The following is a 26,728-nucleotide window of genomic DNA, read 5'->3' on the forward strand; positions in this document are numbered from 1 at the left end:
TTTTGTGGCATTTTCACCTTTATTATGATCAGAACTGACAAGAAGCGAAATGGGAGAGAGATGGGGGCAGGATCGGGAAAGGTCCTCAAGTCGGGATTCGAACACGGGCGCCCATAGCGCACAGGCACTATATGTCAGTGTGCTGCCCACAAGGCTTTCGGTGCCAAAAATAAAGTGCATTTATAAATTTAACACAGTAAGAACATGGAATAAGATCCTTTTTGATTTCAAGTGAACTTTCAGGACCGTGAGCTACTTCTGAAGTAATGTTGGATAGAGAGTTTTGTGCTTTACACAATTATAACCTGAACCAGTGAGAGCGGAAGGAGGGGGAAGGAAAAAAAGTGACATTTATTGAAGAGAGAGAGAGAGAGAGAGAGAGAGAGAGAGAGACGTGTGTGTGTGTGTCACTCTAATAATAAATAAAATTGAAATAACAACTGAAAAAAATACCAGCATCTGACACGGAAGCTTAAGGGTTAAGGGTAAAGTGAACTGAATTGTAAGAAGTTGGTTTCCAGGGGAACTATTCTTACTGTTCCAGCTGAGTTGGGCTAAACCACTTTGCTTTCGAAAAGGGGGGCGACAAACACCCACAAACATGAATTTCTTTCATAACAGTTTAGAGGAAATCAGAACACGGACTAGGACGATAAAAACCAAAGTGTGCGATCATGTTTTATAAGTTGCAGTCTATACTTAAATAATTTGCGCGGTTTTGACGGGTTTAAATGTGCGCGTCTCCCCCGCAGCCGCTCCGTGCTGGCGGCCCTGCCAAGTCAGTTTGAAAAGATCAGACAAAGGCAGCAGGAAGCCCCTCGGCTTGGCAATGAGTGCGAGCGCAGCACAAACGCGAAACGAAACCTCACTCTTTTATCTGATAGCGGACTGAATTTATTTTCTCACGAGGTTTGTGGCAGTTTTATACATCTTTTGAAAATGTACGACCGTCTGGATCCCCGGGTCGAGCGAAGACTATTATCAAAGGGCCAAACGGGCAGCAGCGCTGCCTGACCGCCGTTCGCTGTCGATCTGAATCGGATCAAGCGTCTTTTGGGGGCATTTTTTTTTGCATTTGAATCCTTCCTACACCGCTGAAAGGATCACTCGGGACGGAGAGTTGTCGATTTACACAGTTAAATGTAAAAGGAAAAGCTTGAGGAGCTTTATAAAAGCCTTTTTTCCTCCCGAGGGGACTACGAGCCGCGACGGTGACCGTTGGTGGGGGTTTACCGCCGTTTGTTTTCTTGAGCGCGTTTGGAAGATGGAGACGCACATCTCGTGTCTCTTCCCAGAGATTTTAGCCATGATTTTCAGCTACTTGGACGTGAGGGACAAAGGCAGAGTGGCCCAAGTGTGCACGGCGTGGAGGGACGCATCCTACCACAAGTCCGTGTGGAGGGGGGTGGAAGCCAAGCTGCATCTGAGGCGAGCGAATCCGTCCCTGTTCCCCAGCCTCCAGGCGCGGGGCATCCGGCGCGTTCAGATCCTCAGCCTGCGCCGCAGCCTCAGCTACGTGATCCAGGGGATGCCCAACATCGAGAGCTTGAATCTGAGCGGCTGCTATAACTTAACGGATAACGGCCTGGGGCACGCGTTCGTGCAGGAGATCCCTTCCCTGAGGGTGCTCAATCTGAGCCTTTGCAAGCAGATCACGGACTCCAGTTTGGGCAGAATAGCGCAGTATCTGAAAAACTTGGAGGTGCTGGAACTGGGCGGCTGCAGCAACATCACGAACACGGGCTTGTTGCTCATTGCGTGGGGTTTGCACAGACTCAAAAGTCTTAATCTGAGGAGCTGCCGGCATGTGTCGGATGTGGGCATAGGGCACTTGGCTGGCATGACCCGGAGCGCGGCGGAGGGCTGCCTCAGTCTGGAATACCTGACCTTGCAGGATTGCCAGAAGTTGACGGACTTGTCCCTCAAGCACATTTCGAAAGGCCTGACCAAGCTCAAAGTGCTCAACCTGAGTTTCTGTGGGGGCATCTCGGATGCTGGCATGATCCACCTCTCTCACATGACGAGCCTGTGGAGCCTTAATCTGCGTTCGTGCGACAACATCAGCGACACGGGCATCATGCACCTCGCCATGGGCACGTTGAGACTTTCTGGACTCGACGTGTCGTTTTGCGACAAGATAGGCGACCAGAGCCTGGCTTATATCGCGCAGGGCCTGTACCAGCTCAAGTCGCTGTCGCTGTGCTCGTGCCACATCAGTGACGATGGCATCAACAGGATGGTGCGCCAAATGCACGAGCTGAGGACGCTGAACATCGGCCAGTGCGTGAGGATTACAGACAAAGGACTGGAGCTGATCGCAGACCACTTGACGCAACTGACCGGCATCGATCTGTATGGATGTACGAAAATCACTAAGAGGGGACTGGAGAGGATCACGCAGCTCCCCTGCCTTAAAGTTTTGAACCTGGGCCTTTGGCAGATGACTGAAAGTGAGAAAGTGAGGTGAAACTTGGGGGGTTTCTGGAAGGAGGGAGGGAGGGAGAGAAGGAGGGTGGGAGGGGGATGGGTGAATTTCAATAGAGCAAAGTACATAAAAAGAGGCTTAAATGCTGAATGTGATACATGTGTCAGTTATTGCTATTAACACACACAAAACGTTTTGTTTTTTCTTAACAAATCGCAATATTAAACCACCTCCTCCCCGAGTGTCGCGATATTTTGGCTACCTCGTTAGATGTATTATATTGTTATTCTTAAGAAGAATGAGAATGTGTGCCTAGAAAAACAATCCCCTCCCCCTTTATCTCGTCTTTGGCTTAAGGACAGCAAAAAGACTGAAAGAAAGGATGGATTCAGACTACCTTTTTATTTCCCTTCCTTCAGATAGCCAACAAAATATCTTTCAAAACAAGTCTATGGGTAGTTGACATCAAATTTCAAGCCGTTTCGCAAGCGTCCCGTGATGTGACAGTTCACCTTAAAATGTTTTAGATCTTCTGTAATTATTAAACAATACCGTTTTGTGATCTTAAATTAATTGAGAGACTACATGCAATATTTGTGCTTTAAACAAATAAGTTATCACACCATAGGACCATTTAAAATTAAGTAGTGATTAAAAATGAGAAAGAAAAAAAAATAGTGACCAGTCACAGAATTTAAAAACAACATTTTCCCTTATACATTGTATAAATGACAAGACTAAAATCCTCAAAAGGACATGCTATATGTCAACTACCCTTATGCAAAAATACTGGGTTTGTACACTTTTATATTTCCAATCTCTTTTAGTTTGCTCCATTTTACAGGCCTGAAAGCCTTTAATTCCTGCTTTGAATAAGAGGTTCCCTCTGCTGATGTATTTATGCTTATGTAAGCAGATATTAATTAATGGCTGTTATTCAGAGCGTTGTACTTCAAATTGAAGTGAATTTTGTCCCTAAAAAAAAACAAAAAACCTGTTAGCAATTCACTTGACACCTTGTTTGCCTCTTCACAGGGCTGAAACAGGGCACATCGTGTTATAAAACAATCGGTCTGTTTTAAATACAATAATATTCAACTTTACATATAAAAGACATGGTCGAAACGAGGGTAACACGCAAAATGCATGTCAGGCCTATATATGTACCATGATGTATCGACCTGCAACATGTATTGAGTCCTGCTGAGAAGCTACTGTGTTCTAATGTACTGTAAATGTATTTGTAAAAAGAATCCCAAATTAAAATGTTTTATATTCTTACAGTAAAAACATTAAAGTTGATATTTATATAAATAAAAGAGCCACTCTGAATTTCGTTGTGGGGAAAGGTTTTTGCTGGTTGTGATTTTTGCTATAATTCATGCATTCAGTTTGGTTTTGTGCCCTTTTGATGCTAAACGTCATAATGTTTAGGCAGTATCACAGATAATGTTGCTATAATAGGTTTAGGGGTTTATTTGGTCGATTGCCAATGTAGTGGATTTGAGAAATGAGCGTTTTAGAGGACGATGGAAGTGATATTTGTGTGTTAAGAGCATGCATGTTTGTTACATTATTCATGAACTGCAACAAAATGGATGCTTCCTTTAATTGTGCTAGTTAGGGTGTTAAAACTGTAATGCTGCTTTTTTTTTTTTTTTACAATTTAAGTCATCCAATCCTAATATATATATATATATATATACTGTTAAATCATCTGATATCAAGTTAGTGACTATAATAGTGGATATATTTCACCCAGCGAAATATTATAAATCCTGTTCTCAACAGTTGCCATTGTTTCCCCAAGTTAAGAAGCCAGGTTTAGGATTTTTTTCTTCTCCTTGCTCAGTCACGCATACCAGATCTGAGAGACGGGGTTTGTCCCAAGGGAGTCCCCCTTTCCTCAAACAGACACTTTTAAACATTCCTCACCATCATTCAAAGCATTTAAGCGTTAGTCTTTGCTCCCCTCCACCGTCCAGAGGGGTGGAGGATTTAAACGGGGGCTCTGAGCGCTTGATGAGAGAGCGAGAGAGAATTTAAGCCCTTCTGAAGGTTACCGCCATCTCTTTTTACTAACTTTGCTGAGTTCATAGATTTTTTTTTCTTTCCCTGGAGCTACAGTTTTTGTTGCATTTTTACAACTGGAGATGTTTGTCAAACGTTCGGATATGTTGCTCACATAGATCTTCTTTAAAGCTATAAAAATCACACTATTTTATGATTTTGCTGAACCGAGCAAGCAGAGCAAAAAAAAACAGAGACGATTACACCAGTGAGAAATCTCACACCACCTTTTAAAAAATAAAAATACCGCTCGGTTTTACTGCTGGGAATTCTAACAAAGCAGTCGGAACATTAGCAGCGACCTGTATAGCTCTCCCAGCACCTGTGGTTGAAGGTGTCTCTGGGTTACAGTGAGGCACTTTGACGTTTCAGAATGTTCCAGAAAGGTGGGGGTGGAAGGGTTGGAGGTTATTCTGCTCCTGTCTGAAGTTCCAGGCATTTTAGTAGGCCCAAGCGATTTGCTCAGACAGCCTAAATCAAGCACAGATCAAAAAATCTAATCATCTGATAAAATTCACTTATCGTTTGATTTGAAAATCACAACGAGAATCTGATTTGTTTGCAGTCAGGGTTAGAGGAAAGGTGGCTGAAAGCCGTGCCTGCCACATCGCTGGAAAATGGTCAGGAATTTGTGAGTCACTGTTTGACTTTGCTCTGTAAAAAAAAAAAAGTATGCGGTGCAAGAACCCTGTCTGACTTAAGGAGGCCGGCACCGTCTAGCAAACATGGCACATGAGAGATGCTTTAGTTTTGTGTCTCTGTGCGTGGCATCGCTGTTTATTCGTTCAGAACAACTGCATAAGGCCAAATGCAAAGGGCATGTGAGCGAAGAGAACAATCTGTTGCTTCATTCTGCACAGGATCAAATACTTAAGACTGAACTTTCTCTCCATGTACGAATTAAGCAACAGAAAATCTTTTCACTCAAGAAAAATCAATTAAAAGTAATATCTGCGTTCAGTACAAGTTTAGTTCAATCAGTAGCAGTTTTTGGCATAATGTTTATTACCACAAAAATAATTAAATCTTGTGTCCCTCCTTTCTTTCTTTCTCTTTCTTTCTTTCTTTTTTATAACAAAATCATACAATGGCAATGTTTTTCAAGGATTACAGTTTTTTAATAATTTGAGTTTTGCATTTTTTAAAAAGACTTACATTTAATTTCATCTTTGAGCTGTAAAGTGGTTGAAATAGTTTTTACAGTTGTTTTTAGTTTATTGCATTGTAGTTGCAATGAAGTTATAAAACTGAATGTAAGTTTACAACAAAAAAAGGATAGCAAATGATTTTTTCCCCCATGCTAAAATCATATTTACACGAATATTGTTTATGTCTTCTGGCTATCATACACTTAAAAAAAATCAGCAAAAATAGGGCACAATATACTGTATTAAAAAGAAAGGAATTTTCTGTATTGATTTGTTTTTTTTACACAAGTGTTTTACCTGTATTTTGAATTTTGCACTTTGTTAGTTTGAAGTTCGTCACATTGAACGGAAATGTCCATAACTTTAACAAATAATGCCCTGACAGAAAATTACCAGTACATTTTCTGTATTTTTTTCTTTCTTTTTATTTTATAGTGTATTGAAAACAGCATTTTAACATTTACATATTGGCCCCATTAACTTCCATTGTAAGTACCTCCCTGTAACCCAGATTTTTGCTGTTTTAAGAGGAAGAACATTATGCCATAAATACTCGATTGAGCTTAATTTGTACTGAACTTACAATACTCATTTAATTTGTAATTTTGAAACAGGATTTTATAAAGCACAACTGTAGAGTCACATGTTGGTGGTTAAACAGATTCTTCTGTGGCTGTCGAGTCCGTCAGCAAAATCTGATGCAAAAGTTTGTGACTCACAGTGCACAGAGAGATTTGGGTTTGAAAAGAGTGGAATTAACTCTGTGGTGAAAAGGCGTATGATGGCTAACTCTCACATGGCTGTCAGGTTTTAGTCATACCTCTCATTAGAACTAATCCACAGCGGTCTTTTCACACTGCGGACTGGATGACGGCCATATGGCATCTTTACGAGCACACAACTGGTTTACCGCACAAACTGTACATCAAGTGCTTTTTTTGAAGCAGATGAAAAGGTAGGTGAAGGCAAGTAGATTTGTGTGTGTGTGTATCGTCCAGGTTTGCTCTGGTTTGTTGTTGCCAGCTCTCCCCCGGTGAGGTTGTGACAGAGTTTGACTGGTGTCATGTGACCTTGCTGGAAGTGTGAGTAAAGAGGGGCCGGAGCCAGGAGACCCAATCTGTCGCCCTCGCCCCACCCTTCACACACATGCAGAGACGGAAACAAATTTGCAAAAATGACCCGTATAGGCACAAAAATCCACAGACGCTGTCCAAATTCTAGGCAAAATTTAGGAAAATGAAGGAAAGCTGTGTGTGACTTGGCAGATTTGAGTGTTTGCCGGCTCAATCCTCTCAGACATATACACACACACACAAACTCAGTATCTTAGACTCTATTTTTCTCTTTCTTTTCTCAAAAAAAAAAATAAAAATGGGACTCAGGCTTGTTGTTGCACCAGTTTCCCCCTTTGTTCTGATTGTATTAGGTGACGGGTCCACATGTTCTGGATCGTATCTGCTTTCATATGCAGTGAAATGCAGCTCTCCGGCAGCACTCTGGAGGCAGGAGGTCTGTGCATGAAAGAAACTTGAGTGCGAGACTGAAAACCACACCGCACAACAAAAAACGATATGGGGAAAAAAAGACAAGCAGTGATTGGAAGCTTTGTTGCTTCTAAACCGCCCATTTTAGCGTTAATCCTTGACCTCAAACTGTCAGGTGCACCTTTTACAGTCAAGAATAAAAATTCTGACTGAACAGCTGCTATAAAATGTATATATAAAAAAAATGCATCGCTCCCGTCCTGGCTGCTGATTGGTCAGTGCAGCATTTTGGTTGTGCTAAAATGCATAAAACGGGAAGAGATGCATGGGAAACAGGAAGGTAACGGGGAAGAGATGCTTGTGAACATACAAAATTGTGTAAGACTTAGCCTTCCTGTTTTTCAGTGGCTTGGCTTTATAATTTAAAAGGTAAGCTGATAGACGAGTACATGTGTGTGTCCGGGCTACAGGCCGACTGCACAGGAGGAGATTTGTTGTTACTCAGAGTGTGGGTGGTAGAGAGGGCGGGAGTGTTGTGTGTGGTGCTCTGAATCCACTCAAAAAGGGAAGTGATGGAAAGAGAGAGAGAGGGAGAGAGCGCTAAAAGGAAGCAAGTGGATGAGAGATGGATGACGAGGGGACGCACACTACTGTAGCTAAAACCTCTTCACAGAAATACAGCAGCCTCTAGCCGTCACATCCGTCGAGACCCCACACAGCCGACTGAGCTACTCCCCACAGGAGGATGTATTTTTAAAACCACCGTGGCATTTGGAATTATCTAAGAGGCACATCCATAATGTTTTGGTTAGGTAGACACCTTTTCAAGCACTACATATACAAAAAGCACTGTAGGTCCAATGGGTTTATAAATCCAGTGGAATGTGTAGCTTGCCAGACGTTTTTTTCAGAGTGAAGTTAGATCAAAGTTATTGGTTGCAATGAAATAAAGCTGTATCCTGAGGGAGGTATATAAAAAAAAAACCTTTGCATTGCCAACAAAATCTGGATTAGATAAATCTAGTAGATCCAACATGGCACCATAGCCATTACAAGAAAACTGACTTTACTGCCATACCACAGATTGATGACATGCATTAAGTGAATGACAGAAACAAATGGCATTGTGGCTCTTTATGAATGAATGGATCTTTATTTGAATGATAAAATCTTTAAAAGCAATCCTCATTCTAAAAAATTAAATTCTGTCATCAATTATTTATTCCAACACTACATGATTGCTTTGCTTTGCATACTTCATAAATGTAGTCCAAACAACTACTTCTAAAGCCATATGATCAGAATGTAATTATTATAAACTGGAAATTGAACATGAGGATAGGTAAAGGATGAAATTGTCATTTTTGTGTCAGCTATTTCTCTCAAAATAACGATGCTCAAACTCAAAAAATGTCTGTTATGACGTCAGACTTTGTAGAACATTCAGCTTTTGAAATAGCAGAATATTCTGGAAGAGTGTAAATAGCCGCATGTTCAAAGCGGAACATGTTGAGCAGCAACAGAATTGTGCCTCTTTTCTCTCCCTCTCGATCTCTCGGGCCTGGGTATTGCATAGCTCAGTCAGAGATGTAGAAAAGGCAGTGTTACACAACAGGAAGTGAAGCATGTCTCGGGAGCTTTAAAGACAAATAGACCGGTTTGATCAAGTTTAGTGCCGGGCTCTCTTGAGCCCATCTCTCAATACCGGCTCAAGTGCACAAACACATAGAGCGCAGGGGGAGAAGGAACACTTATAGCTTCATACAGCCTGATTGAACTCTTCGTTTAGTTTTTTTCCTCCTTAAATGCCAGAGGAAAATGCTGCTTCTGAAAATAAGCTACACAGTCTGAATTAATGGGATATAAAATCTCGATATCTGTCTACAGTGTTGGGGAAAGTTACTTTTATAAGTAGCTAATGCATTACAATATTGCATTGATTCTTGAAAAAGTAACTAATTGCGTTACTTAGTTACTTTGGTAACGCTTTAGATTACAACCCGCAATGTACTGCGTAAGTAAACAGAATTTACAGCGTAACTATTTTGTAATTACATTACTTTTTATGGAAAGTAATACATTGTTACTTTTGTCGCCTGGGCTGGGCTTGCTTATTTGTTTTCTAATAACAAAAAAAACCCGTTATATTTTTGGTAACCATAAGGGCCCTTTCACAAACTTTGGGGAAACAAAGTCACTTGCGTTACTTATTTGAAAAAGTAACTCATATATTTCATCTATCTATCTATCTATCTATCTATCTATCCCATTATTCCTAGAGCCTGAGCACAAAAACGGCAGTAAAACAGTTACTAAAATGGACAGCAGACAGCAGACTGGTAGAAGTATAACTAAAAACAGGATGCAATATAGATGAGTGAATCATATTAAGATCCTGCTTTGGCAGTTAGCTGCTTATTAACGCACCGCACCCACAGGGCTACATGCACCAGCCCCACTAGCTCAAAGAGTAAGTTTAAACTGTAGCGTCAGCAAAAAGGCAGCTACCATTGTTTCAGCCTTTCAAAAGAACATATAGACTGGACTGCTGACAGGAAGTGGCTGGAGTTGCTAAAGGTGGGTATGCACAGAAATACAAATAAAGTGTTTCAAAGGTTTCGCTTTTAAAGGGACGGTTGACCTAAAATATCGCACTTTTAGGTGCACTATTTCTTTAAGAGCTGACTACAAGAACTTTTTTGACTGAAGGTATTAATTCTCCTCCTCACAGCTGAAGACTCAAGACAAGATACTCACCGTATGAAGTCCTGTATAATGACAAAGCAAAATTTCTGTACTTCAAGATGATTGTTATGAGGGGCTTAAATTAGAAAAGAGAGCAGGGTGAAGCAGTACTTCTGTTCCTAAAATAAATGCTTTACAAGATGATTGGCCATTTGGTCCGAGCTAAAAAACTGTGGGCAATGCAGGAATATGAAACCAAACATAACGGGCAGCACCGAGCCCATTTTTCATCTCATTTCCTCTCTTTCTCTGTCCTTCCTGTTTCCAGACGAAGCCTTCTCACTCTTTGATGGCCGTCCATCAGTTTTCTCTCAGCCCACTGTAAATGCCTTGCTCTCTCGCTCTCTCTCTCTTTGAGATTTAGAGGCTCTGAGTGTGACATGGAGAGGCTCAGCTTGTGTCTGCCTCGAGGCAGTGGTCCGGCTCAGCCGGGGAAATTTATAAAGTGTCTGACGTTATCGCCATGCGGTATGCAGAGCATTCTTTTTCCCCTCTTCTCTCTCCTCATTCTGTATCTACTCTCTCTCTATCTCACCAAATCTTCAAACATTTTACATTTCTGACATCTCTGCCCTGTTCTCTAACATTATTCTTCACATGTATCTTGCACTCTCCATGTACTTTTCAATATTTAAAGGGGTAGTTTGTCATTTACTCACCCCCATTTTCTTCTGTGAAACAAAAGAAGAAATTTAGAAAATTGCATGTAAAAGAGAATCCAGAACAATGAAAGCAAATGAGAAAGGATGCTGTCAAGCTCTGAAATGGACAAAAAGCAAATGTTTTTTTGCAAGCAATGCCAAAGAAGAACCATTTTGGTTTCCCAAAGAACCTTTCAGTTAACAGTTCTAAAAAAATTCTTAAGGCCCGTTCACACCAAGGACGATAACTATAAAGATAACGATAAAGATATAGTTCTAAAAATCATTCTCAATATTAAAGAGTAGCAGAGTCCTCAACACCGCTATAATGATAAAGGCACGTTGGAATCACTTCCAGAACGATTTTTTCCAGCCGATGAACGATACAAACATTGACAGCCAATCAGAATCAATCCTGCAATACGAGCAGGAGAATTTAAAGCGGCAGACGAGCATGCATTTAGAATAAACAGACAATATCATCCATGTGAAGAACATTTTATTAATCTAAAGAAGCTTTCTCCACTATAAAGTAGCCTTTTGTGCAATGAAAAGGTTCCATGGATGTAAAAATTTCTTCATGGAACATAAAAATGCCAATAAAGAACCTTTAATGGTTAAAGAGCACACATCTTCGTCAGACAATAGCTTTGTTTGAGGCTAAGACTAAAATCTAAGTTGCTGCTGAACATCTGCTGCTGCATATGCAAATTACCAAAGTGCAATTGGTCAAGAAACATGCCCGTCATTCTTAATGACATCAAACCTGGCACAAAATGTTTTTAAAAGACATATTTGAATATACAAAGCCATTCATTTTCAGTACTGAAGCATATATGAACAATATCATTATCAATGAATAACAACTGAAAGCTAACCTATATTTGGTTATATAGACCGTTTTCTGGAGCTTAATAATGTCCGTTCCCATTCATTTTCATTGTGTGGAAAAGAACATCTAGAAAGTCACATAGGTTTGAAACAACATAAAATGACAGACTTTTTATTTTTGGGTGAACCGTATTCTTTTTTCTTTCATGCAACACATGTACCTGCATGTATCTGCTCATGAAACCCACATACGTCCTGTTCGCTGTGCGTCGGCTACTTTTTCTATCTGTTATTCCTGTTTCTCTCTCTCTCTCTCCGCGCTGAGGCTGGATGCTGGGAAACTGTGGATAGTGCTTTACTTTTGTGCTGCCACTTCTCTCAGTCTCTCTTTTTTTTTTTGCTTTGTCACTCAACGCGACATGTCCTGTCACATGGTTTATTCACTCCGACAGACACAGGGCCGGAGAATGCTGCCTCTCTCTCCCCCACATTTCAATCTCCCTCTCTCATTCTCCCTCTTCCTCCCTCTCATTTCAGCCCAGGGTCTATTCTGAGGCAGGAATTGGAAACTCAGTCTTGTGCTGATGTTTATCAGCCCATTCCAGGCCCTGCATTGCATTTCTATCTGAGAGTGTATCAGAGCCCCTGATTTTAGATAGATATGATTAATGTTGTTACGTACTCCATGGCATTACGCGGGAAGGGGAGAGGGGGAGATATATACACAGACAATGATTTTCCGGATAATCTTCTTGTTTTGCTCCACAAGAGATCTCCATGTCGGAGTGGCTAAATAGAAAACAACACAAACTTGCAAATGTGCACATGTGCATATGTGGGTTTGGATGGATGTAGCCAGAGAAAGACTCTGGAGGAAAAAAGGAGAGAAAAAAGATTGCTCTGAAGTGACCCTATTAGGGAACTAATGTTAATACATTTCAGCAACATCCACCCGCTCGTGTTACTGCAGTGATGACACAAGACTTCAATTAAATCCAGGCCAGACGGGGAATTCACACACCGGCCCCTCGACAACTAGCTGCCTTGATTTCTCTTCCTACCGCTCTGAAGCACAATACTTCAACATCTGACCACTTAAACAACTTTAAAAACATGAAATCAAAAGGACTTTCTTAATAAATGTCCCTGGTCTTATTGGGCATGATTCATTCTAAAGAAAATCACTGTTTTTGAATCTTAATAAAAAAATGTGCTGCTTTTTTGGCATTAAGTTCTAGTGAAGTCCATAGTGTTATTTTGGTATTATTTAAATACTGTTATAGTATTTATTAATATTTTCAATTATATATGTACCTGCAATTTCAATTATATATTTTCAGTTTAATTTAAAAAAAGTTGTTGTTTTTGTCATTATATTATAATTATATTATATTTGTATATGTGTTTTTTTTAATATTTCTATTTACCTTTAATTTAGTTTTAATTAAATTCTAATAATATTAGTACACTGAAAAAAGTTTTGTGAATTTGGTGATTCCACACACAATTCCTAGCAAAATTCATGAACAATTCAAAGAATACACATTGAATAAAACATACAATTTAGAAGTTTTGAATATTTAAGTTTTGTTAAAGTTAAAGCTTATCATCAAATATTTATATTTTATGTTATTTCAACTTTATTTCAATTAATGAAAATGGTTTTTAATAGTTTTTGTTTTAACAATAACAACACTGGAAATATGTCACATTATAGAAAACAAATGGGATATGAATGCAATTTAAAGTATGAACTAACACACAAAGAGTTTCTCCATAAATGTAACGTAACACAGTCTCTCCTGCTGTCCTGTTCTCCTTGTACCTCTTCATCTCTGCCTCTGTAAAACGGATTTGTCTCTCAGGATTAGAGCTGACATGATTGCAGATTTTGTTGCAGATGTGTTTTGTTTATGAGCGTTAAGTGATTCTGAAAAAGGCCTTGCCACTTCACTGCTCCCCATTTCCGACTCCTGCAATATTCTGCCCGCTGATGTGCTTTAGAGACTTTTGGAGAGACAGACAGGGACTTTCAGACAGAGCTGAATTTTTAATAAGTAGAAATCTACTGCACCAGGATGAGGAAAAATATATATATCACGGTTTGAGAAAAAAGAATATGGGACGAACCCCAGCGTGTCTGGCTTTAATTCAAAGCATAAAGGAGGCAGATGACCCTGTGCTTTTCCCCGCTCAAATCATCTTATACATATTTAAAGGATAAGACCTGAGTGCAATAAGTGAAAGCAGCTTTGCATACGAGATCACAGCCAATTAAACTGACAGTTTCTCATTCAAGGAGGCGAGGGGGGAGTCAAGTCAGGAATTTCTCAAAAGTTGCCTCAGACAAAAGAAGAAAAAATGGCTCTCGTATCCTAATATACGACCTGTCCGGAATACCAGGAGAGAGAAAAAGAGGCCTAAAAAGAGACACAGAATAAGAGAGGGATGAAGAGCTAAACAAAGGCAGTACAGTTGTTCTATCTATTCTCAAGATTGCAAACACAAAAGGTCTGTTCCAAAACCTAGTGAACTGCATCACTGCCTACATAGGCAGCACCCCAACTTTACAACTTTACATTAAACAGCCTAATTTTAACACTGTATGTAGGCAACAACTTTGTACGCTACAGAAATGCTCTATAATGTATGACAAAAACTGGGTAAGGAATCTCCAGACTAAGCTATTTTTTAAATTATATTTTTATCAGAACAAGGTACATTGAAAGTATACAGTGACAGAGGCACTTCAGACTAAGCTATTTTTAATAGTTAATTTAATAGAATAAAAAAAATAAAAAAAATAATTGCTTTTATGCTATGCTTTGGAAGAGGGCAAATGACTACGGACAGTTTTTAAAAGATTCTGCACAAATAATGGAGAAAAAAAACATTTGGCCATGAGGGAAAAAAGCAAGATTCCATTTTTCAATATTTTTATGATGCATACCAAACTAGAATGAAAATACAAACCTCATGATCCCCACAGTAGACAATTAAATTCTCCAACTTAGTATAACTAAAATGAAACTGGCTCTCCAAGAACAGCTCATGACCGATAAGGTCATTCTGAACAATGGCGCATATTTAGAGAGACGCAACAGAGAGAAAATAGGAGGAAAAAAAGACTAAATAAATGAAATAATCTTGTGACTGTCAGGCACTGGAGGCGTGCCAGCAGCCGGAGCAGAGGAGGCTCAGAGGAGAGATATAGATGGAGAGAAAGAGAGAGACAGTGAGGGGGTGGAGCTAGAAAGAGAGAGACAGTGAAAGAGAGAGAGAGAGAGAGAGCTAGGGGAAGAAGAATTGTGAAGGAGGAAAGAAAATAAACAGATAGATACTGAGAGAGGAGAACAAAGGACAAGAGTGTGAGTATTTTAGTCATCGAGAAAAAAAAAAAAAGCAGGAATGTCAGAAAAGTAAGATTGCTGAAAGGCAGAGAGAGATAAAGTGAGGAGAATGACGATACAGACCAGAACACAATCCAAAAAACGACAGGACAGATTGTTGGAGATGTATACTCTTCTTTTGAGAGTCTGTACGAGTGAGGGTGTTTCTTCCATTACGAGCACATTTCTGTCATGGTTGATTTTTATTAAAACAGATTTCAGCCTTTTCTTTTTGTTACATGAAGGACACATTCATGGGAACTTTTTTATTTTTGATTTTTTTGGAAACTTTTGCCTCAGACTCAGTCTTTCAATTGTAATCGTATGTAATTTATGTATAGATTGATTCATTTAACTCTTGCCTCAGACATAATAAATAATTTAATATAAAAAAATAATCATACACTATTTCAATATCTATTAAAATGACTTCTTTCTTTCTTTCTTTCCTTCTGTTATAGGAAGGTCACATTCATTGAAACAAAACCTTTTACAATGCTTTATTTATTGTTAGCATTTTCAAATGCATTTTATGTATAGAATGATTTGTTTAACCATCTTAAAAAAAAAATATATATATATATATACATATATATATATATAATAAAAAGTATGACAATCTAAATAAAAAATGAAATTATACATTTTTGTTTTATTAAAATTACTTTTTTTTCTTTTCTGTCCTTTCTTCCAAAAATGGTAATTTCTACAACTAATCAAGTCTTTCCAAAAGCAAGTGTACTTGGTTACCAAGAAAACAAAGTCAACCATTTTGTTCGAAAAATGGGTAAAATGTTATTTTCACCACGTAATGTTATCAAATACAACACATAATTTGAGTTGTGCTGTAAAAAAGTACAATCGTTTCGGAAAAAATGACAATTCTCCTGTGATGCCTGTATCTCCACTGACAAATTAAATAAACTAGTGAGAGTGTGAAAAAGCACGTTTTAGGACAGTTTCTTTTCTGAAAATCTACAGGGCCAAATGTGCCTATAGTTGAAGAAACACTTGTGTTTGTGTGTATGTGTACTTGTTTATGCTACATTGTAAGGACCAAATGTCCCCACAAGGATAGTAAAACCTGAATTTTTTGACATTGTGGGGACCGGACTGCGGTCCCCACGAGGGAAAAAAATTATTAAAAATAGTAAATGATGTTTATCTGAAAGTGTAACAATGCAGACAGGTTTTCTGTAAGGGGTAGGGGATAGAAAATATCGTTTGATCAGTATAAAAGTAATAGAAGTCTATGGAAAATCCCCACAATTCACAGAAACAAACATGTGTGTGTGTGTGAGAGAGAGAGAGTGAGAAAGAGAGAATAAGAGGGAGGGGCGAGAGATTGAGAGAGTTTGTGTGAGGTACAGAGTGTGATGCTGATAGAGCTTTCAGTTCTTTGTGTGTGTGCTGGTCAATGCTCAGCAGTGCAGCAGCTCTCAGCCGCCCAGCAGGAAAAATCCCATCATTCTCTGCATACCGCACAAATTCCAGCTCGGCTTTCACCTCCTGGCCCCACTCCTCCACCCCTTCCCTCTCTCTCTCCCTCCCACCACCACCTCCTCCTCTCGGCCTGCTCTTACAGACGGAGACTGGCCTGAACTCTCTCAATCCCGGGGCCTCTTGTCTTCTCTTAGCCTCACCTTTGACTGCAGACCCCCCTGCAGATCTGTGTGCTGGCTGCCGTGCTTTACAAAATAATAAATCAATAAAATCTTGAACAACAGTTCCCAGGAAAGCTCACACTTTGAGCCTCACAGTGTGCTCATATTCTGCAAAGAACTGGCATATACCATCCACATTAATTATATAACTATACTGTATGTCAACAACACTTTTAATTTCTTTCAAGGAATTAAAAGTGAAAATGTGTAGACAAATTTGCTACACATTCAAAACTCGAGAAGGGATGTTTCACCCCAAAATAAAAATTCTGTCATCATTTATACACCCTTATGTTGTCCCAAACCTGTATGACTTTCTTTTTCTGTGAAACACAAAATATTTTTTTGAAGAATGTTGGTAACAATTTCGGGTTCCATTGACAAAAAATGTTACCAATATTCTTTAAAATATCTTCTTTTGTGTTCCACAAAAGAAATTAAGTCATACTGGTTAGGAATGACATATAGGCGAGTAAATTATTTTCATTTTTTGGGTGGATTATCCCTTTAAGTTTTTTTTTTCCCCCAACCCTGGTGGATAATTATTTACTTTGGTACATGCTGGTTTTCACCTACTCAGCAAAGAAAAGAACTATCAATGTAGAGGACATTCATTACGCTTCACCGTTCATTATAATATCACTATAATCAAATAGGCTCACAGTACAGTCCTCCTGATATAATCCATGTACTGTTGACACACCATCAAGGATATTCACAGAGTCACTTTACACCATATTGAGACAGGAATTACACTATTCTAATCATTATCAACTTATTTTTGCATACGGTCTCATCCTGGGCGACTTGAAAAGCCCTGGTGCTTCAGCCTTGATAAAACTTGCATAAAAGCATGAAAGACTCTTTCATGTTTCTGACTGCATTACGCAGCGCTTTGGACCTGATGAAATACAGAAAATGTCAGAGTCATCGAGTTCATTATGACCTGACTTTGAAAATAAGAGTCTTGACTTTGGTTCAGACCACAACTGCTGTACTGCCAGACAGAGAAAGTGTGTTGTGTTGTGTTTCTAATGGATCTAATGGAGTATTTTCCATTATTTTTTTCATTACAAATAGGCAAAACAGTTAAAAACATTTTTTAGGGAAAAAAATTATTAAAAATAGTAAATGATGTTTATCTGAAAGTGTAACAATGCAGACAGGTTTTCTGTAAGGGGTAGGGGATAGAAAATATCGTTTGATCAGTATAAAAGTAATAGAAGTCTATGGAAAATCCCCACTTTCACAGAAACAAACATGTGTGTGTGTGAGAGAGAGAGAGAGTGAGAAAGAGAGAATAAGAGGGAGGGGCGAGAGATTGAGAGAGTTTGTGTGAGGTACAGAGTGTGATGCTGATAGAGCTTTCAGTTCTTTGTGTGTGTGCTGGTCAATGCTCAGCAGTGCAGCAGCTCTCAGCCGCCCAGCAGGAAAAATCCCATCATTCTCTGCATACCGCACAAATTCCAGCTCGGCTTTCACCTCCTGGCCCCACTCCTCCACCCCTTCCCTCTCTCTCTCCCTCCCACCACCACCTCCTCCTCTCGGCCTGCTCTTACAGACGGAGACTGGCCTGAACTCTCTCAATCCCGGGGCCTCTTGTCTTCTCTTAGCCTCACCTTTGACTGCAGACCCCCCTGCAGATCTGTGTGCTGGCTGCCGTGCTTTACAAAATAATAAATCAATAAAATCTTGAACAACAGTTCCCAGGAAAGCTCACACTTTGAGCCTCACAGTGTGCTCATATTCTGCAAAGAACTGGCATATACCATCCACATTAATTATATAACTATACTGTATGTCAACAACACTTTTAATTTCTTTCAAGGAATTAAAAGTGAAAATGTGTAGACAAATTTGCTACACATTCAAAACTCGAGAAGGGATGTTTCACCCCAAAATAAAAATTCTGTCATCATTTATACACCCTTATGTTGTCCCAAACCTGTATGACTTTCTTTTTCTGTGAAACACAAAATATTTTTTTGAAGAATGTTGGTAACAATTTCGGGTTCCATTGACAAAAAATGTTACCAATATTCTTTAAAATATCTTCTTTCGTGTTCCACAAAAGAAATTAAGTCATACTGGTTAGGAATGACATATAGGCGAGTAAATTATTTTCATTTTTTGGGTGGATTATCCCTTTAAGTTTTTTTTTTCCCCCAACCCTGGTGGATAATTATTTACTTTGGTACATGCTGGTTTTCACCTACTCAGCAAAGAAAAGAACTATCAATGTAGAGGACATTCATTACGCTTCACCGTTCATTATAATATCACTATAATCAAATAGGCTCACAGTACAGTCCTCCTGATATAATCCATGTACTGTTGACACACCATCAAGGATATTCACAGAGTCACTTTACACCATATTGAGACAGGAATTACACTATTCTAATCATTATCAACTTATTTTTGCATACGGTCTCATCCTGGGCGACTTGAAAAGCCCTGGTGCTTCAGCCTTGATAAAACTTGCATAAAAGCATGAAAGACTCTTTCATGTTTCTGACTGCATTACGCAGCGCTTTGGACCTGATGAAATACAGAAAATGTCAGAGTCATCGAGTTCATTATGACCTGACTTTGAAAATAAGAGTCTTGACTTTGGTTCAGACCACAACTGCTGTACTGCCAGACAGAGAAAGTGTGTTGTGTTGTGTTTCTAATGGATCTAATGGAGTATTTTCCATTATTTTTTTCATTACAAATAGGCAAAACAGTTAAAAACATTTTTTTTAAAAATCAAAAAAAGAGAAAGAAAATCCAAGTAAAACATGAAAGTGCTTCTATTTGAATTTGTTTATTACAAATAATATTTAAAAGCATAACAACTGAAATAATATTTAATTTAACAATTTGTTTAAAACTGAAAATGCTACTATTTTTATTTTTATTACAAATAATATTTAAAAGCATAAAAACAATTTAAGGTAACAATTTTTACAAATTTAAAGTGCTTCTATTTTTGTTGCAAATAATATTTAAATGCATAAGAATTAAAATAATTAATATTCAATAATTCATAATTTAATAGTTCATACTTAAAAAAAAATTCTATTTTCATTTTAATTACAAATAATATTTAAAACCATAAAAAAATCCAAAAGAAAAAAAAATGCATTGCAAATAATATGTAAAAACAAAATAAAATAAAAAAATATATATTATTTTTCAATTTTCAAATTAAAATGTATTTCTAGATTTAATTTAAACATCAATTTAGACTTTAAACTCCAGATAATGTGGTCTCAAGCTTCTGGACCCCATTGTATTTAAGTACATGAAATTTGTTGCAATTTCTCCAGATAATACACAAACATAATTTCCTCATCTTCCTTTAAATCTAGCTTTCTGGAGTGGACTGAGAGTGAATACTCTCTCAGAAGAGGAAGAGAGGAGAGCCGAGGGGAAAACAGAGCTCTTGTTTTGCCTCTTTTCTCTCTCAGGGCCTCCCAAGATGCCACTCAGGGAGAAGCTATTAATCATTGACAGGCCCCCATGGCTGTGTGTGTGTGTGTGCGGGGCCGTATGGACTCAGCACAGGCAGGACATTGAGAGTAGATGTCTAAAGCCAGGCTGCACATAGAAACATTAGCAGCATTCTCCACGCCCACTGTAAAGCCCTCTCTAAGACCCGGGAGTCTGTCCCTACAGCAGGTGAAAAAACTCCCCACCGCCCCACAAAGAAAGCACAACGTTGGCATGCATACACACACACATATGCAAACACACAGCTGAAAACCGATCTCCCACAGGATATGCTTACAGCCCTGGCTGCTGCCTCTCTCACAGACTGCCAACAATGTTACACCCAGGAGAGAGTATGTATGAGAGAAAAAAGAGACGGAGAGAGGGAATCATACACAGGGTCAGGGGAAAAAAAACTAGAAGGAGAGAACGAGGGCAGGAAAAGGCCAAAAGAGAAAACGAGGGGGTGTCTTTGGCGACAGAAAGAAAAAAAATACACAATGGAAACCGAAACTGGAGAGAGTGCAGAAAAGAAAATGCGAGGAACAGACGGAGACGGGCGGTTAGCATGAAAACTGGTCTCGGAGTAATGTTGCTTTAATCTGGTATTTCCTTTTCGCAGAGCGAGGGATATTCCTGGGGAAGGGTGGGAGAGTAACACACACTCGACACCGTCTCCTGGCCTCGAGTCCAGCTGCGAGGCTGCGCTGCCTTGGCGGCTCACTGGGCCTTAACAAGAGCCACATCTAGCCTGTGCACCTCAGACCTTTGTTACCAAACACACACACACACACACAGAGACAGAGGAAAGGAGGTATACAGTCACTCTGTCTGACCCGCCACCCCATAAATACATAGTGACATAGTCCAGGTGGACCCAACACTCATAAACACATACACAACCATAGTACAGCCATATAATGTATACCAACAGACCTTAGAGTAGAAGCAACCGGCTATTATTTTACAAAAATAAAAATAAAATCACTGTCTGATCAGAATTTGGTGGCTAAATCGGTGTATTTACACAAGGCTTCTTTAGGACTGACTAGTTGATTATTAAAATGGTCTATTATGCATTCATTTTATTAAAACTGAGAGCGAAATTCTGCTGGATTGCAAACATCTGAAATGAGCATCTGTTCAAAACAGTTTTCCAATGATAATCTGCTAGTAAGAAGATTAATAATCAGCAGCAGGTCATGTATTTTTTATTTTTTTTTCAAATCTGTGTATAATGCACAAATGAAAGTGTCCACTACCCTAGAAATATACATAAGGCTCATTAGTATGTATGCATTGATACAGATTAGTCATCCTCTCATGTGCAATCTGAGATACTGATACTGGGACAGAGATCAGGGGTTATAAAGGTCCCTGTGAATTTAATTCCACCAGGGCTTTAGATACTGCCTTTAACCACAGTGTGTGTGTGTTTATGGTAGAGCAGATACACACAAACAAGTGACCCGCAGGCAGAAAGTTCCATACTTGCGCATGAAGTGTTACGCAACTCTGAAAAGCACCATTACATATAAGAAATTCAAGAGATGCACTGGTCAAAAGGGTCTTGTTGTAAAGTTAAATTTAATGATTAGCTAATTGGATTAAACAGAGTCAGGGTCTAATTTGTGTCTTCTGATTAGATCCTATGCTTGAATACAGTGCTGCAGAGTATGCTACTAACTTGACTACATTTTCCAGTAATAGTGTGACAGTTAAGCTGTTTACAAGAAAAATACTGATCTTTCTATGGTGTTCATATTATGTTCTAGGTTTTTTTATCATTATTCCATTTTTAGTGTCACCCCTAGTGAAAAATAAATATACTTAAATGCATTTGAAACTAATTTATTTCATGAGAAGTATACTACAAATACATTTAGACATTTATGTACTTGATAAAAAATACCCTGCAATTGTACTTTTAGTATACTAAACTGGTATTTAAAATCACCTAAATTGGAAAAACTAATTTTGTGCTTAATGCACTTTAATTGTGCGGAAGTAGTGCTGAAGTCCAACTAAAGATATACTGAAGTATATTTGATTGTCTTAAAGTGGAACTATTGCAAGTATACTTCAGGTACACTTTAAATATCTTGCATTTAAAGATCGATATTATTCAAAGATCATACAATCCTCGTCAATAGTTATATAAAAACACATTTTGGGCTTAATATTAAGAAATGAGTGTCATGCACAAGTAGTACTTCAAATAAAGTTTAATTTTAATTTTTATATCAGTAAGTCCCAAGCGATATGTCAGTAAATATGTTAATAGATTTGATCTATACTTAGTATGAAATAAATGCATTTTAAATATATTACCTTTTTACTGATCCAGAAATCATTCTAATATGCTGATTTGCTTCTCAAGAAACATTACTATCAATGTTGAAAACTGCTTCATTTTTCTGTGGAAACTGTATTTCTGTGGAAACTGTGATGCATTTTTTGTCAGGATTCTTTGATGAATAGAAATAACTTTTTTGAAACATTATAAATGTATTTACTGTCACTTTTGATCAATTTAATGCATCCTTTATGAATAAAAGCATTAATTTAAGCATATAAAAATCTTTTGAATTTAAACAGCTAACTTCATTTTCAACAATCTTCCCCAACTCAGTTTAAATCAAGCTCGCACACACAAGCGAACATGTGCACACGTGTTTCCTTGCGTTTTATTGTAAGCGCAGCTGAAATCTGCATGCATGCATGCAACTGTGCTTCCTACCCCAGCTGTTCGGCTGCTTTCAGCCCCTCCGGCGGAGGCGGAGCTTACACGCACAACACACAAGGGGGCGGGGCCGGAACGAGTCCAGACACCACCCATACCATAACTCCAGGTGAAGATATCAGAAAAGTGTGCAGAGTTAGAGATAAAACGACTATGTACTTCATCCTTTGCATTTCTTTTTACACCTCTGCATCGGTCACAAATCCCCCCCCTCTCTCTCTCCAGGGCTCACTGCACTGGTGCGGTGTGGCTGTCAGCAGTGCCTTACATCCTGTTTGAAACAGGGTGCTGCACAGTTTCAGGGGATTATCACGGCATAGCAGCACAACATAAAAGATGCTGGCTAATAAAACAGCGCAGAACAGAGAGAGAGAGAGAGAGAGAGAGAGGGAGGGAGAAACGGGGGGAGAAACAAAATGAAAAGCTTGTTCAATATGGATCAGACTGTCTTCCACCCTCCCCATCGCTCTCCCCGGTCCATCACCTGCCGCGGTTGGTCCTGAGGCAGCAGGCAGGCAGGCAGGCAGCTGGCCAGCCGGGTAAAGGCACGGCTGGGCTGGTCTGCGCTGGGCCGGGCTGGGCTGGGCTCAGACCATGTCCCTGGCCTTCTGAGGCAGGGAGCCGCTGGCTAGAGCCGCTTTTATCCTCCAAGCAGAATTAATCACCAAAGCCTTCAAGCTGCCAACCAGCAGAGGAGACTGTCAGCCAAGAGGGGTTCTGGCACCAGCCCAGGCTTCTATCCCTGCAGGGGCCTTCTATCAGATCAAAGACTGCCACCATCATGTCCCCCCTTCCCGCACACCTCTTTTTTGTTGATGTGGCAGAGGGGATGTAGATGATTCTGGAGATTTTATGAGGAAAAGATAGCTGGCTCGATGAGGACGTAGATACGTGTAATTAGATTATGAATGTCTAATGAGGGATGTGCAGTTCGTTTCAGGGCTCGAGGAAGATGCTGAGCACCTGCTCGAAGCAAAAAAAAATCACTCCATCCACTAGCACCTCACCCAAGACACATCCCCATGACAACCACGGGCCAATGAGACGGCTGCCACACGGGTCACACGGGTCACACAAGCCTCCCACAGCACTGGACAATACATCCGAGAGGAAATGCTCTCGCTCTCGTCTGAGAGATATACAGCTCTGTTCATCAGGTTGTGAAAAATGGGCTGTGCGCTGTTGTCTGCCAGAGTCGTGGCCGCCAAATGCCATAGTTACTGGAGTTGATGTAACTACAAAATCATAGTAAAATAAAATGGAATTGCGTTCAAAATTGCCTTTATGACATCAGAAGTGTATTGTAGCAATAATTAATTACCAAAGCCAAATTCAAAACAATCACTCTGATAAGTTAAGCAAATGACAACTTCTAATTAGGGATGCACAATATATCTGTATCATATCGGTTATCTGCTAATAGATTTCTTTCTAATTTATCTATATCCATACGGGATATTTATGGAAGCCTATTTTCACCACCATATGAAAAATAAAAAAAGCAGATTGTTACTTTTTATCTCACAATTGTGTGTTTTTTTCCCCCGAATCTCACAATTCGGACGAAAAATAAAGCCAAATTGCGAGATATGAACTGAGAATTTTGATCTTTTTCCATCTATCTATCTATCTATCTCTCTCTCTCTCTCTCTCTCTCTCAGGGTAGCCTGAGGAATCATTTGCTTCTCTCCTCTCTTCCCTCGGGGACAGCAGGGTTTTAATTGATTAGCGGCTGGCATAAGACCAGATAAACATGCAGATTTGGCATCCTGGCTAGGGACTGTTGCTCATTCACCTTAAGCGCGCGCACGCGCACACACACACACACACACAGTATTTTGTCAGGGGGTTGTACTTCAGTGGCACAAGGAGGCAGCGTTAGGTGTCTGCAGGGACTCCACCCCGCTGAAGGCAGCCGATGTCGTGGCTACTTATAGCCATGCCATAAATCAAGCTGTCAGTCTCAGTCACGCTTGCTGGCACACTCATGTTCCAGAGCGGTCCTCTCCACACGCCCTGTGCTAAACTTTCTCTCCGAGATGCTATGAGAGCTCAGCGTGCCGTGACCTGAGTTGAAGTCACCACAGAATATGTTGCAGGAATAAAAACAAGAACTGAGAGGCAGCTCAACATGTCGTCGCATATTCAGAAGGGTGTCATGATTCTTAATATAAATGCTCTTGTCATGGGAAAAAGTTTCCTTCATTAGTGGAGTATAGAAGAATATCTGCACAGTAAAAAAAAACAAAAATTATATATATATATGATTTTTTAAAGTCGCAAATAAAACAAAAATTATTGGAGTAGATTTAACAAGAAAATACTATTCCAGTCTATCTACTTCAAAATTTCATGTTTAATGAAATTCAGCAATTTTTTCTTTTATCATTAAATTGCTTAAAATATTAAAAAGCTAATTAATATTTTATTGGCCATCTTTCTGTAGATACAGGCTTTGGGCACTAAAAAAAAACAATCAAACAAGAAAAGAAACTAATATCGATTGACCACTAGTTAGCATATTGGATATAGACATGTATATACATTTATATTATTTTATAGTATTTTTATTAGTTTGAACTAGCTTTTATTTAAAAATATATATATATTTTTAGCTTTAATTAATTTTTTCCTATGTTTTAGTTTTTGCTGAAGTAATTTTAGTACTTCAACTATAACTTATTTGTTTCAGTTAGCGAGGACAACATTAATACTTTTCATTTTTTTATTTTTGTTTCTTTTTTTGTTTTAAGTTTTTCATTTAATATTCATATTTTTTCAGCTTTTTCAACATTTCAATGACCAAAAAATTTATTAATTTTAGTTTTAGGTTTTGCAACATTTCCCAGTTTCTTTCCTTCCTGTTCCTCCTTATTTCCTGTCCTCTCGCCACTAAACAAATGAAAAAAAAAAATGGAAAAAAAAACATGTAATGTGATCACTTAAATGATCTCAATCTCTTTGAAAATCAACTACAAATGACATATTTCTGCAATATCTTTGGGAAGATAGAAATGCGGGTTTAGCACTTTAGGCCACTAGGGGATCAGACTGCTGGTTCCCTGCTGAAGGAGCTCCAGGTCAGGGGAGAACCAGGTGCTAATGAGCCACGGCTCAGGGCCAGCTCCAGGGGCATCAAGGGTGACGCCAATCTCCCTGCTTTAAAACTAAACCGAGAGAAACAGAGACATTAGAAGTAAAGTAACACAGGATTTCGGGTCACAAGGCACCTGTTGTCCACCTGACCCCACGCGGCGGCTGCACATATGTCCTCATTCAATCCCTCCATGACCAATGTCACAGCCTCCGTGGAGTCTGCCGATTTCACGCTAAAGGGAGGTTGGGGCAGGCAGGACACTTGTCTGTCCTGCAGCCTACACACTGTCATCAGCCCCCTGTGGCTTGAAGCATATGGGAAAAGCTTGTGGTAAACAGAACAGATCCACTCTGGACACTGGAGTGACATGCTGGGGCTTTATGATGGATGCCCAGGGCTGATAAGGGAAAGCGGTCCAGCTTGGCACGAGTGAACGGATATATAAAATGTAAACCGGGTCCAAAATGTTTTGTGATCTGGTCACATAAACTGTAACGGTTGTGAATGCTGATGTACCACAGACAACAGTGAAGGACCTACTCATCCAATACACAATATCACTGCACCAAAACAATGGCTTTAAAAAAGAAGACCACCATTTGATTGAAAATTGTGGAAAAGCTGGTAATTACGAATATGCAAAAATTCACAGAATATCTTGAGTTACAAGTTCACTTAATGCAGGTGCTCCATTAAAATAATACTTCACTGAAATTGCAGCGATTCTATGTTAAAAGTATGTTGGAAGGCAAAAGTGATGAGTTTTTTGGCCTTTTTTCACTTTTTTTTTTCTTTAGTAACATGCAGTAAAACACTGGCGTAGTATGTGATGTATATAGCCACAAAATTTCAGACCTTGCCTTTGAAATCTGATCACACATGGCTACAGGAGACACATTTGAGAAGCATGTCGCTAGGTGTAAACAGCAATGTGTCTTGGCTGACCACGTGTGATCTGATCACCCGAGATGAATGTTAATACAAGGTATCAACAACATGTCCTAAAACATGTCC

General features: G+C 39.3%; 2 protein-coding genes across 3 annotated transcripts in view; one reads left to right on the top strand and one right to left on the bottom strand.

Moving 5' to 3' along the window:
- LOC107726030 (protein Wnt-5b) overlaps positions 1 to 26,728 on the bottom strand; it is an 83,580-nt gene that overhangs the window by 27,502 nt on the left and 29,350 nt on the right. The window lies entirely within an intron of this gene.
- On the top strand, positions 1,037 to 4,051 carry LOC107726031 (F-box/LRR-repeat protein 14). Its single transcript, XM_016535498.1, has one exon. It carries the CDS (start codon positions 1,265 to 1,267, stop codon positions 2,465 to 2,467), a length of 1,203 nt encoding a protein of 400 aa, XP_016390984.1. The 5' UTR covers positions 1,037 to 1,264; the 3' UTR covers positions 2,468 to 4,051.

Source organism: Sinocyclocheilus rhinocerous, unplaced genomic scaffold (genome assembly GCF_001515625.1).
Source record: "Sinocyclocheilus rhinocerous isolate Xijiao unplaced genomic scaffold, SAMN03320098_v1.1 scaffold395, whole genome shotgun sequence".
NCBI classification, from domain to species: domain Eukaryota; kingdom Metazoa; phylum Chordata; class Actinopteri; order Cypriniformes; family Cyprinidae; genus Sinocyclocheilus; species Sinocyclocheilus rhinocerous.